This window comes from Lepisosteus platostomus, chromosome 3, assembly GCF_059453375.1.
Source record: "Lepisosteus platostomus isolate fLepPlt1 chromosome 3, fLepPlt1.hap1, whole genome shotgun sequence".
Classification (NCBI taxonomy): Eukaryota; Metazoa; Chordata; class Actinopteri; order Semionotiformes; family Lepisosteidae; genus Lepisosteus; species Lepisosteus platostomus.
This window is the reverse complement of record NC_142613.1, coordinates 25,650,490-25,669,856: the sequence shown is the minus strand read 5'-3', so window position 1 is coordinate 25,669,856 and position 19,367 is coordinate 25,650,490. Positions and strand designations below refer to the sequence as shown.

General features: G+C 37.8%; 1 protein-coding gene across 11 annotated transcripts in view; it reads left to right on the top strand.

Annotated features, from left to right (window-relative positions):
* The first annotated feature begins 2,069 nt into the window (after nt 1-2,069).
* The window catches only part of crim1 (cysteine rich transmembrane BMP regulator 1 (chordin-like)), a 632,333-nt gene continuing 615,035 nt past the window's right edge, over nt 2,070-19,367 (top strand). For 10 of the 11 annotated variants that reach the window (XM_088625117.1, XM_088625112.1, XM_088625114.1 and 7 more), the window contains exons 1-2: nt 2,070-2,900; nt 7,533-7,706. In XM_088625117.1, the coding sequence (XP_088481243.1) occupies nt 2,588-2,900; nt 7,533-7,706 (487 nt within the window). In that variant the 5' untranslated portion in view covers nt 2,070-2,587. The remainder of the gene's footprint in view (nt 2,901-7,532; nt 7,707-19,367) is intronic. The other variant, XM_088625109.1, reaches the window with a different exon arrangement.

Sequence of the window (19,367 nt, the reverse complement as noted above, 5' to 3'; positions counted from 1 at the left end):
CCTGCGGGTAGGTTACTGTACCGCGGGTTTTTACCGCTCATTTTGAATGGCTGCATCTGTACATCTAAGACTCCTGGATATACCCAGACACTGCCTACATCAAGGGGAATCTGGTTAGGGATGCCATAGTGAGGTCTTCTGTAACTTCAAAAAAGCTACAGATTTCAATGGTTGAGTTTTTAGAGAATGTCCATAAGTCAAAATGGGCCTGCAAGGGAGAGTTTTGAAGGGGTTGCAGTTTTCGAAAGAAACATCTGAAATCTGCATGGAGTCTGCAACAAAATATCTATATGATACTGCAAACTTACGGCTAAATTTATTTTGTGGACAGTGAAAAAAATTAAAACATTTTTATCTAAATGTAAAATGTTACATATAGTGCAGGCAACTCAGTGCACCACCCCGTCAATATCATCCCTACTATAAAGCATTATAATGGCAGTATTATATTATGGAACTGCTTTTAATCAGCAGCCACTGAGGGGAAAAGGGACAGACCAAATTACAGGCAAATATTAAAGGAAAAACTACTTTAGTCTACTAAAGACCTAAAACTGAAAATTCAGCCTCATGCCCAAAAGTGACACAAAGCACATGGCCAAAGCTACAATGGAGTGCCAGAAGATTAGGAGTGGAAAGAGTCCTTGAGTGACTAACAAAAACAAAAAGTGAACCAAGCTGGTGGGCAAAGACTTACCCAAAAAGAACTGCAGATGTAATTGCTACCAACAAATATTGAGCTCACTGGTCTCAATATTATTACAATCATTGTATTTCCTTTTTTTTCCTTAATACCAAAACACAGAGCCTGCGATCGAGGCTCGCAGTGAACCAGGGGACTTTGTATTACAGTTCTCTAAACATGAGGTGCGTAGAGCCTTTAAGAGAGTAAAAATCTGTAAAGCAGCCGTCCCAGATGGTGTCTCCCCTTGTGTCCTTAAAACTTGTGCAGACCAGCTTTCTCCTGTGTATACAGTACAAACATTTTTAACCTCTCTCTGTCCCTGTCAGTTGTACCAGAGTGCTTTAAGAAAACCACAATTGTGCCACTGCCAAAGAAGACCAAGTTAACTTGTTATAACTATTACTGCCTAGTGGCAGTTGGCACTCACTTCAGTGATCATGAAGTGCCTGGAAATCCTAGTATGATCATACCCTATAGGGCAACATGCGAGATGTCGCCATGGAATGGCTAATAGGATTATTTTAAATAATATCTCTTGGTGCTGGCCTTAAACTATATAAATTAGGAATATAAATCGATACTATTTCTAATTAAATAAAGTACAATTTTGTAAAAAGAATTAAATTAAACTAGTTAAGCATAAGTATTGTGTGCTAAAATAAGTGACTTGTTTTACTTTCATATCTCTTTCATAGCAGAACCTCTGATCGATTCAAATATATTTATGACAAAGACGATGTACTGTAGGCAGAAGGGAGACTCTCACAGAACATGCAGACAGATAAGTGAAATACAGGTAACAATATTGCTTTTAATTATCATCACAGTGGCGATTATTTCTATTTCACCAGAATATTATTTCAGGTGAAGGATATTAAGTTCGCTATCATATAGAAAACAGCAAGTCCCTTTTCTCGCTTAAAACCGTTTTTTTTAAATCAAACGCTTTCATATTATCTTTAATTGTTTCTTACGTAGAAATGACTATTTTCACATTTAATAGAATACTAGACGATGGAGTCGTTGAAAGAACAATCGAATTTTTCTTCGCTTGCAAGAAAGCCAAGGTACCGAAAATAATCGCATCAACCATTTGTTGTGATCAAGCAAAAATAACGGCTTTGGAAACTATTTTCAGTCATAAAGCAAATTTAAATAAAGCTAAGCTAGTTTAAAGCATAAAATGAACAGTTGCTGCGAAACCATGACCCAGAATTCCATACCTGCAATCACGGCAATTTAATAAGCATTGTAATGTTGCCTTTATACTCTGCTTATACAGTATGTCCACATTTCCCGTGTTCCATATCTGGAATAGAACTGCCCAATGAAGCAAGGCAATGTAAAATGGGAGTGGTTCCGTTATGAGGTCACAATGTGGGACTGAACTGAGAGAGAAGCAAGTGGAGCGCTAGAGAGCGATAAACATGAAAGGGAGCACATCAAATGTGTGACTGAAGAGCCTTTATTTTAACAGGTTTACTGAAGTCATACCAATACCAAATTATACCATTGTTCATACTTTGAGGAAAAAGAATGCTCGTTGCTTGAGGAACTGGTGCATTGAACAGGAAAGGAATGTCCTTGTAAGCAGCGAGAAAAACAAACGGATACATGACTACAGAAAAAAAAAGTTTTCCGTGGTAGGGAAAACCAGGAACAAACTTTTCATATGCTGCATAAATTATGGACTGTATTTCTGTTGTGGGGTGGTAGCCACTGCTTCGTTTTTCTGAAACTCATCTTTCAAGATTTATATCTTAACAAAACATTTTCTCTTAATAAAATTTTACGAAAACGAAACGCATATGATAGCTAGTATCATACTGAAGCCGTATACTTTTTAAAATATTTTTTTCTGTCGTGGAGGTGATTGTTTTCAGTGCGGATACGTAATTACAAATGGCCTCTTCAAGGATATACCTTGTTGCGAAATGTATGCTGATCGTCCAACTTATGATCTTGATTGCTAAAAGCAGCCAGGCTCTGTTGTGCCTGCCTTGTGACGAGTCAAAATGCGAGGAGCCTAAGCACTGCTCCGGCGCTGTGGTTCTAGGGATCTGTGGCTGTTGCTCAGTGTGTGCAAAGCAAAAGAACGAGAGCTGCGGAGGTGTGTATGGACTGTACGGGACGTGCGACAGGGGTCTTCGGTGCGTGATCAGACCCCCTATGAACGGCGGTTCCATCACGCAGTACGAAGTCGGGGTTTGCGAAGGTATGGATGTCTCTCGTATCCTCTCTCAATTGCTAAAACCGAAAACTTAAACCGTGTATAAACTTGGGACTGCTTTTCCATGTTTATTTTCGTGTTTTTAGACATTAGAATAAAATGGGATGTGAATCTCTGTTCGATGTTTTTTTCACATTTGTTCACCATCACTATGCAGAACAGTTACAAAACCACAACATAGAAGAAACAGACGAGGTGTATTCAGCTCTAAAAGGGAAATGTTCTTAGTCAAATGCATCCATGATTATCAGTGAACGGTTGTTTGAACACACTATCGTTCTGAATATATTTAGTTTTTATTGACGTTATTATTAAACCTATATTGTTTCCTGTAGTTCCAGTTGTTAGCTTAGAGAGGTGTAGTTAATGGATTTACAGCATGTGGGTTTTCTATTTCTTTTGGGTATTGCTAACGGATTCCATGCAGTTTTTGGACGTGGTGCCAGACCAGTGGTTCCATCGAGCCTTGCTGGTTTTTCACTGGAACGCCTGCTATGCCTCTTGCTTGCGCATCAGCTCCTGTATTTCACCTCGTCCCTCAAGGACTTGTATAACAAATACGGTGGATCAAATGCGTGATCCTTTCAAACATTTTGCAGCTAAGCTGTTTTCATTAAGCTAGTAAATCATTCAGGTTAATGGTTTAACAATTTTGGAAAATAGTGTTGAATGCAAACTAAACATGTAAATCAGATTTTAGGAAAAAATAATGGACTGGAAAAGCGTACAAACCTGTAAACGTTCAGGAGAGTTTTAGCATGCACCGCCCCCCAATAATAATTAATACAAACTTAAATATAATAATGGGAATCCACACTTACACTTACCTTAAAATGTTTATTGTATACCATGTAGTTGATTTCCTCAGCGATGAATATAATGGTGGTATATGACAACAGTCCTGTTTTTATTTAAAAATAACTAGTAGACTTGTAATGTAATAGAGACTTTGACAGTTTTCACGTTTTTCACATTTTGAAATGTAGTCCTGGACTTGCCTATTACATATTACATATTCTCTGGTGCTGAAAACTGTGAAAGCCATAAACAGTTCTGAGGGTCTGAAACAAAGGGGGGTAATGTTTATTGAAACTGCAGTGAGACTTAATCCTTAGTAGTTTTATCAACTGATTAGTGTTCTTAAAAGCTAGCTTTAGCCCATACAGTGATCTTGCAATTTAAACTTTTAAGTGTAAAACGTTTATCACTACTAGGTCAGTGGTTTCCTGAATACAATACTCTTTCCAGTGAACATTTTTTTTGTCAAGTTACCCCTGATCTAGAACTTGATCAAGATTGTTGTTAGAATAAGCAATCACTTCACTTCAGCATTGCTGTTTCAATGCATCTGCATGGTTCTTTATTACTAGCTGTGGCATGTGACCATCCGTGTTCAGTATGTCCTTTAATACCCTGTTTTTGAGGATTTCACATTCTTCAGATTTTCTACAAGATATTTCTATGACAAAAAAATGAATAGATGAGAATATAAAAAAATGAACAGCTGTATTTTATGAACTGTGTTCATTCCAAAGCAAGCCCAGTGGCCACAATCTTCATACAATGTATTTCCATTTATTAGCTTTCATATATACAGATGCAGCCATTCAAAGTGCGCGGTACAGACACGTACCGGAGGTAATTGGCTACGGTGTCGCGCATTGTGACGCACGATGATGCGCGGTACCGCGGTACGTGATTGGTTGACCGACAGGGGCACTGGTGGTCTGTTGGTCTGTCATAGAAAGATTTACAGTAAACGTCTTTACTGTGCCCGTTGTAGTATTGAATATTTATATGGAATTTTACCACTGAAGGGAAATCTTAGTAGCTGAGCATAAAAAGAATAGGAGCATACTGTAACGCGTGTGAAGGCCATAAACGATATTAATTTTGGAACATAAATATACAGTATATGGCTGGTCTTGGTACTTTAAAGAAAAAATACACACCAGTTCATACACAAACAGTGGCATGTTACATTATTAATTTGGGTGTCTCCTCTTGCCAGAAAGCTCTAAATTGCATTTTGCAATTATTTTAAACTGTATTACAGCTGGATAAACGTCTCACCTGTCCTGTTCTTTGTTTTCCTAATTTGCTGATTATCCCTTCTGCGATCCACTCCTGCCCTCACACCTAAAGAAGACTATTTTACATTCCTTTGCGCGGTCCATTGTGCAATTAACCCTTGTATGTGCTGTCCTTAAGGTGATATCACATAAAGGTGATATGTAAAATAATGTTTTTATTATTGTTATAGAGAAACATGATCAGATTTTCCCCGGTTCAGAAAAAAATATCTAACGTATACTAGTTTGTCACTAGTATACTTTTAATACAGTCTTTGCTGTGCTCTAGAGGATCCTTGTGATATTTCAAGCTCTGGTTGAATGATAAGTGTCGCAGTTTAAATAAATTTCGTAGTTGGAAATTATGAAACACTCTGTTAAAAATTTTTATGTCCGTTGCAGTTTTTTTGAATCCCCGGCGGAACACATTCCATAAGAATCAGCGCTTTTATATATCGCATTTAAAGGTGGCTTCTCAAAACGCTTTACAGGATAAAAACAACAATAACAGCAACAACAACAGTATTGTATTTCATTGCACTTTGACAGATCGTCCTTAAATCAATTGTTGACTTTTCTCTCTTTACAACTGAACTTGTTTGGACTGACTGAGCTCCGTTCTGTACCACACAATGATCCCCCCAGAGTCTCTGTCCTAGGTGATTTGGTTTTTTTTGACAGAGGGTAAAAAACTCTCTCTCTCTCGCCCTCCCCCCCTGTGTATTGTCTGTTTGTTTTGTGCTGTCCTTTGACCAAACAAGGCTCGCCAGATAATGTGAATCGAAACCTGTTTTTCTAGCTTTTAAAATCGTGGGATGTGTAAGCGGGAACACATCATTATATCTTACATATGAAAAATACATAATATAGTTCCCAAACAAACGCAAACGTGTTTTTAATAAGATGCTTTTATTCACTCATAATCCGACAATTTCAGGAAGACTAAGGGAGGTCTGGCTTTTTTTCTGGAAAACCATAACTCTGGTCTTGTCCAGATTGACTGTCAGCGCTCAGGTCTGACAGTGCTGCTCCAGCAGTGCCAGGTTCTGCCGCAGCCTCTGTTCTGTGGGCGACAGCAGGACCAGGTCGTCTACAAAGAGCAGGAACTCGATTTCTGTAATTAATGCAGATCAGTAAATCAAGGGACAAAACAATTATTGCGCCCGGCTCCTCAATGGGCTTTGACGTGCTAATGCGTTGGTTTAACAGTCCGGGTGTGGCAATGTTTTTTATTATTGTTATAGAGAAACATGATCAGATTTTCCCAGGTTCAGAAAAAAAGATCTAAAGTATACTAGTTTGTCACTCTTCTCATCCCCTCTTTGCTAAATGGCTTTTGAATAGAGTCACATGAAGAGAGAGGTGAAACAGCCCTTCACAGCCCTGTCGCAGTACACGAATATAATTATATCTTATTAATTTCTTGAGATACGTGATTCTTTTAATACAGTCTTTGCTGTGCTCTTGGGGATCCCTGTGATATTTCGAACTCTAGTTGAATGATAAGTGTCGCAGTTTAAATAATTTTCGTAGTTAGAAATTATGGAACGCTCTGTTAAAAGCACGGGAGTTTTTATGTCCGTTGCAGTTTTTTTGCAACATGAATATAATTATATCGTTATTAATTTCTTTAGATACGCGATTCCATATTATATTTCCTTTTTATCAAATTCTAAAAGTATTCGATGCTTAAAATGTTTAGGGAGAAATGGAATACTGGTCTGTATGTTTTCTTTAAAGTACCGAGACCAGCCATATACTGTATGTTTAAGTTCCAAAATTAATATCGTTTATGGCCTTCACACGCATTACAGTATGCTCCTGTTCTTTTTATGCTCAGATTTTCCTTCAGTGGTAAAATTCCATATACATATTCAATACTTAAATGGGCACAGTTAAGACATTAAATATACATATACATACTGTATACAGTACAGTTTGCATACGGTAATATGTTTATGTTCCTAAATCAATCTCTTTTATGAGCATGTGAAAGGCATGGTGAATTATAGGAGAATTTATGGTAACTAGCGGTATTTACCGGTAACTCGCGGTAGACTGCGTAAAACGCACCGCAAATAATGCGGTATCGCCCGCGCATTTTGAATGTCTGCATCTGTATATATATTTAAAATTTGCTCTACAGTGCACACAGCAGGGCAAAATAAACTCGATAGATTTTAGCTAGACTTACAGCTTTTTGAAATAGTACTGTATTTCAGCCTACTATATACTACTGTAGCTTAAGGTTTTTGTATTCAAAAGAATTTGCAGAAAATATTATTTAAAATGCAAAGTCTGATCCAAAGCAATAGACATCATAGATCGTTCAACAGAAAGTTCAAGATTGAAACTGATTGATACAAAAGTTGTGCATGCAATAATTTGTAACAGAAGTTTAGAATGGAAGTTGTTCATTCTAAGTGCTATGTAAGTCTTACAATGAGACAATCTTTATATATTTCTTTCATATATCATTCAAACTTTAAAGTACACCAGATGTAAAAAGTCAAAATACTTAATAATTCTTTCTCTTTTCTGTCAGAAGAAAACTGGGATGATGATCAGCTACTTGGATTTGAACCTTGCAATGAGAATCTGATAATGGGCTGCAACATAATTAATGGGAAATGCGAGTGTGACAGCATTCGGACCTGTACTAATCCGTTTGAATTTCCAAGTCAGGAGATATGCCAGTCTGCACTAAAGAGAATTGAAGGTAAGTGCCTCTTTCATGTTACATCTTTGTTAAAGTTGCTGGTTTGGTTAGCTCTTTGTTCTGGGTACAACAGTAGGTGATCGCCCAGAAATGAAAAGAAACTTGTTTTTTTCCCCTGCTTACCTCTGTTTAAAATCCTCACTGTGTAATTGCAGCCTGTTCATAAGGTAAATCAAGGGGTTATAAACAGAGTATCAAATTAGCTCAATTATGTGGTTTCCACATTCCAGGAGAAACTGTTCAGAATAATTGTTTTCATGTTAGCAAAACATCTTATTTGAATTTCATTTCTAACCTTTTCACATGAATCTTGATTAAAGCAAAAATGAGTTTCTTAAAATGAGAAGGAACGTGGTTGTGTGTTTGTATTTTGTATACAGGATGTGGGAGCAACAGAACAATACTTGTAAAACTATTATTTCTTAACAACATAACAAAGAAAACATTTTCGTTCTTAATGGCAAATTGACAAATGGGGTGCAAGCTTGGCCACTTGGAATGCACACAGTGGTAGATTAATTTCTGGTCTCTGAATATGCTCTTTCATGCATGTAGATCAACTAGGAATTTATTGCTGGCACTGTAACAGTGTAAAGGCCTGAAAACAACCTTTTGTGAAGCACTGCTCTTGTGTTTGCTTCAGCAGGTGTCTTGTACAATCTGATTTTAATGCTTTGTTTTGTTTTTCTTCTCATTATGTCAGACAAGTAGAGCTAGTGTGCTGGAATTGTCTTGTTTTGTCTGTCAGGGAGCAAACATTATGGAATCTGGCATGCTTTTCTGTGTAGCCCTCCTATTGGCAGTGAGCCTGGTTTGACAATACTATTTGATGAATGTTCATTTTATTCAAACAAAACCTTGTACCATATTTGTAAATTTGTGCTGAAATGTAGTAGAAGAGTTTGGTCCCTAACATACTCACTGTAAAAGGTAAAAAAATCTACTTATTTCTCAACTGCAAAAAAAGGTATCCCTAAGGGAGCAGGCTCTTAATGATATGTAGATCTTGAAAGGACAAAGTCATTTATTGTGGTAATATGTAAAAAAGGGTCAGTTTCTTTTTTGAATGAAAAAAAGGTTTGGTGTTTGTATGTGTTTTTTAACATTAAAAAAAAAAGAATTTTCTTGAATGTTTTTTAATGTTCCATTACACATGTATCGATGTCGGCCTCCCAGTGTTTGTTGCTGATCTCAGACAATCTGTAAACAAAGGTGTTATTTGTGTTTGTACCAGTGTGGTTATCACAGGTATAATCAGGTTTATTCTTAGCAGCAACACTGTTTTGGACTCCTGAGGACACATATAGCCAGGGGAAGCAGACATGAAGGGCCTGGCTTGCTGCAATCAGCTGTTTGTTACCTAATTGGAGATTGTTTTGGGGGCAGCTTTCAGAGGAATGAAACTGGGAAGCAGGGGGTAGGAACTGGTGGCTTGACAGGCTGTGTGATTTAATTGCTGCTGGCTAAATAGATTTCTCTAGCATACTTGCTCTGTTGAGTGCTGGAAGAGAGCTCTTATATGTAGAGCATGTGCACAGCACTGCATGGGATGCTTGTGAGTTTGTTAGGAAATTGCTGCTTAGTGGCTAACTGGCTATGGATTTTAAATGTTGGAATCCTGAAATATATATGTATTTTCATTTTATGTCCTGTAAAGCAAGTAGAGCAGTCTATGTCATTGTACCTAAGCACAGGGTGCATTTTTAGCAAGTATTGCATAAAGATCTAATGATTACTGTGCATGCATTGATATTGAGAGTAGAAATGGATGAAGTTGCAAATGTAGAACACATGAATATGAAGGTTTTGCTGTATAAATTGTGCACTTAGATTTATTTATCAGTTCCATGGAGAACACTATAGGAACTCTATAACAGAGTTAAGGCTATTTTTAATATAAAACTTGCTAGATCAAGCAAGGTCAACTTACTGTATTTGTTAATTTGAGAATGCTGTCAGCTGTTTTTACTGTTTTTGCTAATACACTGACAGATTTAAAGAGAGATACAACAGTGGAGTAATTTCAGCTGTCTGCTTATTAAAAAAGTTCATTGGACATTAGATTAGATAAACAGAATGTCCATTTAAACAAAATTAATAAGAGAAACTAAATTTCAAAATGTATATACTCCCCATGTTATTGAATGTTTATGACTGATTTGAGTTTTGTTCCTTTTGACTTTAGATTTAAACAATCTACATTTTATGTCAGAGATTAACAGAATGGTGGTTGTAAATAAGATACTCCAGGTAATTCTATTGGTCTGAAAAACAAGCAGGAACTCATTACTTAGTTCTTCCATCTGGTTTTGTTGCTACGTTGTTTTTAATTGACATGTTCTTTAAATGTTCTCTTGGCACTTTAACATGGAAGTGTTTGCATTTTTAAGATGAAGAATTGCATTGATATGTGAAGCTGCCTAGATGTATAGTACCATACAGATTTCATTTTGAATATCCTTTTACTGTAAGTGCAAATATACTGATGTAGCTTTGTGGACATATTATGCAGTGTATTTTTTTTAATCAGACTTAGCCTTCCAGTCTGCCCAAGACTAATTTAATCTCTGACAACCCCGCGAAAAAAAAAAGTGTTCATGGATTCCACTGTAGAGCATGTTCATGACATTAGAAATAGAATGTGGTTAGTAAATAAAATGTGGTTACAAGTCATTAAAGGTCAGTATGACAAGGGTTTGAAAATTTTCCAAGTTTTCTCACATAATATAAATTACAGTTTTAAGCAAAAAAATATGAACTTATAAAGTAAACATATCCACTGTTATTCACTTTAAGTTCACTTTTATTTTACACATGTTCTAAATTATTTTCATTTGCCAGTTAAATAGTTTTTAAGATACAAAGTAATGTACCTTGCATTTGAAGTTTTTTTTCATGTTGATAATTGTTTAAGATTGATATATCATTTTCTAAGACTAGAGGTTTGTCAGTTTAGAAACCTCAGAGTGTGTTGCCAGCTCCAGTGATCCTTATGCATACGGTCTGTGCAAAGATTGTTTTTCAATACTTTCATTCATGGATGAGATTTTATTCAATTGTACATAAGACGATATGTGGGTTAAGAAGCAATGATGACTTGAGAAAGTCTGTGGATCCTGTAGGATTTGGAAGTCTTCTTTTGAATAAACTTCGCCTCAGCCAGATACATTTTAGTATTGGTGAATTTCTGAATCCCAGCAGGTTCTCTGTCTTGATCATTTTCTGTTGCAGGCCACAAACTGTACAATGCATTCTACTAATCTGACATATTCTGAAAGGCTCTATTCAAGTTGTTTTAGTACAGTGATTGACCATTAGACTGGAAGGACATTTTAGAAAAACTATTTATTTCCTTCTTGTAAACTGCTTGGACAATTTAAGGCTGGATGGTTACATGTTTTCTTATGTGGAAGATCATGTGAGAAGGGTGAAGACTGCGACTATGCGCAGGAAAGGTTTTCTGTTTGCCACTGTCTTTCTGCAACTTAAGCCTGTGATTCTTCACACCCTTGTATTCAACCAGAGAGAAATGAAACAGATTGCAGGATGCCTAATGGCATCTTTCTGCCCTGTTTGTTTATGTTTGTAAGACTTCTGACACTGCCCCTTTCCCTTGTGTTCCTTTGATATGTTAAAGTTTTGCCTACTTTTAAGGTATAAAAATTAAAGTGTAACTTCAGTCAAGGGAGCATATCTTACTGAGTGCTAGAGGAAACACTTTCTCTGTGATATGCTCCCCTTCTGCTGATTGAATTAAAGATCTCTGTTTGACAATCTTCTAACCTGAGTGAAGACTGAGTTTTCTTCGACAATTAATGGTGCCGTGACCTGAATGGCAACGCCAAACCAGTAAGTCTGATCGGACTGGGAAACTACCTTCTTGACACCAAGCGTGCCAAAAGAAAAAGGTAAGGGACCTTTTAAAATCCCTATCTGGAGTCTGGATGGGACTTTCCAAGGCTGAGTTCTTGCATGATGGGCTTATGCCATTCGAACTTTATCTGAGATTGTCTACAGATTTCTCTGGTATAGTGTACACAAATCTGGTCTGGTTATTTAGCGCACTGGTTTGTGAAGCGCTGGAAAGTTCACCTGGTTTTGTGAAGGTTTAAATAGATTCCCTCACCTGGTAATTTAGCGCTCTGGTTTGTAAACCCGGTTAGGGTTTACCTGGTTATAAAGATATTGCAAATTGTTAAATTGACAATTACTGCAGTATGGGAAATTTGGAATATGTGATTTAAATTGTGCACAAGGGAAAGGTTAAGTAAGTAGATAGAAGAAACGCAGAGTTATGTCGATTGAAAGAGTAGATGAGGAAGGAATATTGTGGAAAATAAGAAAAAGGAACGTGTGATGTGAATGAAAGTGGGAAGTAGATTCTGTGTGATATTTTCTTGTTCGCGAACACACACACACACACACACCACCACCCAAACATAAAACACACCTCATAATAAAAGAGCAAATCACTTGGTAACAGGGTTTAAAGGACCTTGGGAGCCAAAAATAGCTCTGACTGGAGCCCAGTGCGTAAGGCCACCCTGGGCCAAAAACAGTAATGCTGGCGTTCTGGGGATGGTGAATTACTGATCCAGTAGAAGGGTTGCTCGTGTTCTCATTCCTTACCTGTGAACAGTGAATTGTAAGTCCTCTATAAAGACTCTGAGAGGCATTTAGATCAGAGACACCTTTTAACAGACACCTGTAGTTGCATGAGTGCTGTAATGCACAGGTTTTCCAAGTGAAAAGCACTCACCTATGAGCTGTTACCTCACACAACATGGTAAGATCATACTGAATTAAAAATGGGGGGGGGACAATCAACTCATCCTCCCCCCGAAAGGGACCTCAGCTTACTAGATACTGTATATAAGAGTGAGAGCCCATATACCAACCCAGCTTGAACGGTACTTTCACACACGCCACGTGCTGCAGACACCCGGTGATTTAAAAAATATTGTTAAAGAATTTCTTGATAGGAAGAACCTGAAAAGTTCAAAGAGGATTTTCTACGGTCACAGAATGTTATAATCCAAACTGGTCTGATCTAAATAAACTATTCCGAGTTGTTACACCTTCAGAAATGAGACAACTTGTCTAAACTGCTGCCAATTGGCCAGTGCAGAACCCCAAAACAAGTGCGGATCTAGAGGCTATAAGTACGGTATGCCTCAAAGAGACCGATTCATAATCGCACACAAAATAAAGGAGAAAGCCCTGCTGATAGTATGGAAAGAATGGCCAAACTCTTTGACTTACATTCAGGTATTCATCAACCAAGAGGTAACGTGAACTGCCGTACAAAACCATTGAAAACCATCTGTGTAGGTTGGTGAAATAAAGATCTGGAAGAATTGGCAAATATAGCCCACCATTGTTAAGGATGACAGGAGCAAAATTGAGAAATTGTAAAACAAATGCTAATGGCCATGCAGATGTGCCTCTTCTAAAGGAAGCTGCGGATGACATAAAGACTCCTGGTTGTTCCTTGCATCCTGACAAACTCTGGCGTTCTCAGAACGGCCGCCTGGTAGCACCTAGAGCCCTATTGACCTGTCTTGCTCGCATGTCCCATGGGCTAGCACATGTGAGAAAAGGGGGGGATGGTTACTGCAATACAAACAAAAAGAATGGTTTGCCCCTACTTTTGCTTCAATTGCTGCACAAACCTGTAAAAGATGTGAAACCTGTCAGCAGCATAATGTGGGAAAACCTCTGAAAACTTTTCAAGCAGCACACCCTCCCCCTTGGGGACTGTTTGTAAATGTTTAAATTTATTTTGTACATATGACTAAATGTTGTGGATATGAGTATGTCTTAGTAATAATGGATTCTTTTACAAAATGAGTAGAAGCATTCCCCTGCAGAAAGGTTGATGCAAAAACTGTGGTGAAATCCAGATGAAAGACTTTGTTTGCAGATTTGGGATTCCTGCTAGCGTTAACAGTGACAGGGGAACTCATTTTCCTGAGATCCTGAAGGAACTGTACCTTGCCCTAAAGATTGAACAGAATCTTCACTGTCCTTACACTGGTAGATTAGTAGGACTGGTAGAAAGGCAGAATGGAATATTGAAGAACAAGCTCGCTAAGATACTGTATGTACTGAAATGTGGTTGAAAATGGCCAGATTCATTGCCACTGGTTCTCATGAGTATGCGTTATACACCCAACAGGAAAACAGGACTAAGGCCCTCATTAAATTCTCATGGGTCTCCCCATGAAAGCCCCTTTCTCACCCGCTCTGAATATGGTGGAGATGGGCATCCACTTCATGGATGATATGTTGCTTTCCTTCTGTCAGAACCTAATCAAGAATGTGAAGTGTATCCAGTCTCAGGTATGTGCAGCCCAGGAAAAAGAACCTGATTGACACTGCCATAAAGTGTCAAGGCAGACCCACATGGATCCACGCGTCCTACTGCAAACTCAGTGTTGCACCTGACCTCGATGAGACGGACCCGCCAGAATCATCGCAGGTCTCTAAAAAGGGCCCAGAAGAAGTTGAAAGTTCTGTGCCACCACAACCAATGTGGGCCCGGAATAGTGGCCCAGAAGAAGACGAATGGAATTTGAGTTATAGACTCTGGACAGGATCTGCTGTTTATTCGAAAATGTTGTTTCTAAGCTTTATGTGTGGTCTAGGAAGTGTTGCACAGGGGTGGGAGGGTAACTCTTTCCTTAAATTATCACACCAGTGTGCAAAATCATTGAATAAATCAGGATGCTGGGTTTGTTCCCACGTCCCACATAATTCTGGAGCAAGTATCCCCATGGCACCAGTTCCCTTTTCTTGCGATGATATGTTTGGCAACTGGAAAACAGTTAACTGACAACCTGATGAGAAATCAAATATATGGTATCCCAGTGGCTGCAAGTATTCTGTGTACAGTACTAATGTCACTTTCGGTGGATGTCATAAACCTCCCTATAATGTCACATGAAGAACTAATGATGTTCGGAGCTTGAAATTGGCTTACAAAGCTGAAGGGCTTCTCTGTTATGCTAACAATGGCACTGTCTATATGGGTAATAGTTCCTGCAATTATACCATTAGTTGTTATCAGAATATTACCATGAAGAAACTCAACCGCACCGATGCTTCCTCATTTTTTTATGCCACCCAGTACTTCAGCAGAGGTTGTACATTCAAGTCCTCTGGAATGCGAACTTACAATGGGACTTATTTCATTTGTTGGGAAGGAGCATATCCCTGGCTTCCACCTGACTGGGCAGGGTCATGCTAAATAGGATACATTACCCCAGCAATGTAGCATTCTACTGTTCTCCTTTTTGAGCACTATGTTAATCAAAACAAAAGAGCTATCTCGGGGTTGGCAGGGGCATGAAGGAAATTCGGCTCCTCGCGAGCATCCTGGAACGTGTCAGCAATGACACTTTGAAGCCCTCGATAAACTGCTGAGCTAGTAGCAATGCGAACCATGGTTCTCCAAAATCGGATGGCCCTCGACTTTGTTAGCTGCAAAAGGGGGGACCTGCACCCCAGCTCAGAAGAAATCTCTGATCTTACTGAACACATTGGCAAGGAAGCTGCCAAGCTACACGAAACCCCAGGATGGACCCTATGGGGCTGTGTCAGTGGTGCATTAGGAAATCTAGGTGCCTCCATATTGCAGGGATTATTGCTCTTATTGGGTTGTATAATTGGAGTATATGTATGCCTTTCAGTTATTAAATGTTGTTGTACTTGCACATCGAAAGAAGTCCAAGCCCAGATGTCTAACACAGATATAATATCATAATAAAAAAACTTTATTTTATATAGTGCCTTTAAAGGTGGCTTCCTTTAGCACTTTACAGAATGAGAACAACAATAAATAAAAAGAATACACAATATAAAACACAATTAGAGAAAAAGGTTTTAACCTTTTTTCATCTTTGAGAAACTTTGAGAGAGCATAAGAAGAAATGTAAGCAACAAATAATGCAGATTTAGATTTGTCACCAATAAAGGGCCTGATAGGAAAGTTGCAGGCAAGTAACATGTGGGGCCACAGATTGGAAGCAAATGGAATCTGTGCATCTGCAACAATTGATTTAGTACAGGTGGCAGATGCTATGCTATGGATACTGTGATTCTGCCCCATTCCTGTTATTGAGCATGAATAAACATGTGCCTTTTTGATGGTCTCAGAGACCTAGATGCCACATCCCAGCTTATACCCCAAATGTTTTATGTGGCTCAAGTCTAGTAAGTTAACAGCATGACTCCTATGCTTTCCTCCAACATTCCAATAGAACATTTCCTATTGGAATGTTGTCACACCCGGGCGAGTTAGCAAAAGCAATAGTTGATGTTCCAAGACTTGATCATTGCAAATTTGCTCAGTCTGGTTGCTATTAGACAGTGTAGGACTTCAGTTGAAGTAACTGGGCATTCCTGCTCAGACTGCCAAACTTGGATTTCCCTATTGATTCATCTGTTGTACATAACACTGTGACACACTCACTAATCATCTGGGTTGTCTACACAAAACCTTGATTCATAATTAAACATTACTTAGTTTTGCTGATAAAGAGTATGACTCAGTTGTTGCTCCTACATAATGCTAGTTCTTTTGATAAGCATGGCTGATTGATCCCTGTCTTTGCTTTATTTTTTTGCACATCAAATCAAATCAAATCAAAGTTTATTTATCAAATGCACAACAATACGGCGTGCAGCAGTAGTTGCTGGCAATGAAATGTCTTTTTCTGCGAGCTCACAAGAATCACAAAAATCACAAGAATCACAAAAATCACAAGAATTCACAAACACACAAAAATGACAAAATTTAGGTTACATTTCTTAAATTGAATAAAACTCAATGTGAGTAGAGCTGTTATGTGTCTATGGTGTATGGAATATACAGATGCAGCCATTCAAAATGGGTGGGGTATTTCCCGGTATACCCCGGTGGGCGTGTCACATCAAAATGCGCCAGAACGCTCACCACACATCAGCTATCAGTGGGGAGGAGAGCAGAATAATGAAGCCAATTCATAGATTTGTAAAACCGCCAGGAGGAGCCAATAAAACGTAACCTCTCATGTACAGCATTTGAGCTTTTAAATTTATACTGTGTATTACAGCTTGTTAATTATCAGTCATTAAAAAGTTGGTATATTTTATGAAAGCAAGATTGCTCAGTTGGGCAAAAGTACACAACCTACCTTTATCATAAATATTTTAATTAAGCAGAAATATTTTATGCATCAAAGCCTTTACCGAAGATATTACTCATATTATTAATAATGAATGCCCTTGGACAAGCTGTAAACTCAAAGTATTACGCTGGTCCACATTATTTGTAACCGTCATTTTATTTAAAAAAAAAACTATTTTTTCATCGACAAAAAGTAACAACACAGCATTTCATTGATCTAACTAACAAGGACGGGACATTAGCTAGCCAGTATGATAAAGGAATAAATTACTTTTTTTGTTTATTTCTTTATCACATTTGTTTGAACATTTCCATCGATTGTACAAGCACTGAAAAACTGGCCAATCCCTAGTTCGTCGGGCATTTTCTTTTAGTATAACAGACATAAAAACTCCCTTGCTTTTAACAGAGCGTTTCATAATTTCTAACAACGAAAATTATTTAAACTGCGACACTTATCATTCAACCAGAGCTCAAAATATCACAAGGATCCTCAAGAGCACAACAAAGACTGTTTTAAAAGATACTTGTACCAGACACATGAGAATCCAAGCTTTTTTATCTACATCTTTAAAATGTATCACACAGTAACAAGTCAAATTTCAGGGGCGTCCGTATACAAAAGATTATGGTACCACTTCAGAAGGGTGTCAGCCAGTCAGATTCCAGGACCGGAATTATCTGTTTTATAATCGAGAATATGTAAGCATGTATCTAAATAAATTAATCATGATATTAATTTAAGGATCTAAATTTCTAAATCTATGTACAGATGCAGCCATTCAAAGTGCGCGGTACAGACCCGTACCGGAGGTAATTGGCTACGGCGTCGTGCATTGTGACGCACGATGACGCGCGGTACCGCGGTACGTGATTGGTTGACCGACAGGGGCACTAGTGGTCCGTTGGTCTGTCTTAGAAAGATTTACAGTAAACGTCTTTACTGTGCCCGTTGTAGTATTGAATATTTATGTGGAATTTTACCACTGAAGGGAAATCTTAGTAGCTGAGCATAAAAAGAATAGGAGCATACTGTAACGCGTTCGAAGGCCATAAACGATATTAATTTTGGAACATAAACATACAGTATATGGCTGGTCTCGGTACTTTAAAGAAAAAACACACACCAGTATTCCATTTCTCCCTAAACATTTTAAGCATAGAAGTCTTTAACTAACGAGATACCGGAGTCAACAAGCATACTTTTAGAATTTGATTAAAAGGGAATATAATATGGAATCGCGTATCTAAAGAAATTAATAACGATATAATTCATGTGCCGCAACACAAGAATAGTACACGCTGTACATTGTCTGTTGGTAATGTTTCTGTAGTGCTTTTTCAGCACTCTGCATGTGACCTTGCCGGTGGCGCTGTGGGTTAGGTTCCTGACTCCCATGTCACACGGTCTGTGATTCCCACTGTGACACCATGACTTTTTTTTAAACAAACATTTCTTTGAAAAAATGAAACGTTTCCCTTGGTCAGAGATTAAATAAAACCTCACTCGCACCAAACAAATTGATATTTCTAAATATCACAACATGATCGAATTTAAGTCATTTTAATAACAATGAATAGTCACCTAGGCGTTACAATATAAACATTTATATTGATTTAAATCGCATTTTGATTTAAATCGCAAACGCGGGTTTAAATATATGTGTTTTTTGATTCACAATCAGACAAATGCAACATAAATTGATATATTTGTCTTCTAAGTATCTTAATAAACTTTCGGCATAGCTTTCTCCCTGTTTAGATTTATTTTTCTTGGGATCTTGGGATCAAACGTGGAAAGATTAGATTGTAATCGTTTTTATTTTTTAAATACATTTTATAAAAGTGTAATCTATGCTAAAAAGTTGTACACCACCTGCTATAAAGATACATATTGTAATACTTTCGGGTTCGGATAGGACAGACACGAGAACTCAGACTTGCGGAGTTAAAGCAAGTTAAAGCCTTGATTTTATATATCACCTTTAAAAGTGGAATCTCAAAGCAAAGTAAATACCCAACACTGATTGTACCCATCTGTCATGCTAATAAAGCACCTTGAATTGAATTGAATTTAATTGAGGGAGAGAGGGGGGGATGGCAAGCGAGAGAGCCAGGACAGACAGGCAAATAAGATACACTCCACAGACATTCACAACAGCGACATATCATAAAACGTTTGCACATATAGTTAAGTTATTACTTGGTTTTCAAAGTGCAATGAAATACAATATTGTTGTTGTTGCTGTTATTGTTATTTGTTATTGTTATTGTAAAGCGCTGATTCTTATGGAATGTGTTCCACCGGGGATTCAAAAATTTTTTTTTTAAATCGCTTATCTAAGGAAATAACAGTATAACTTTGTTCATGGACAAACAGTGGCATGTTACATTATTATTTTGGGTGTCTCCTCTTGCCAGAAAGCTCTAAATTGCATTTTGAGTGCGGTTTGACTTTTTCTAAATTGCAACCCATAAATAAAGCTGATACA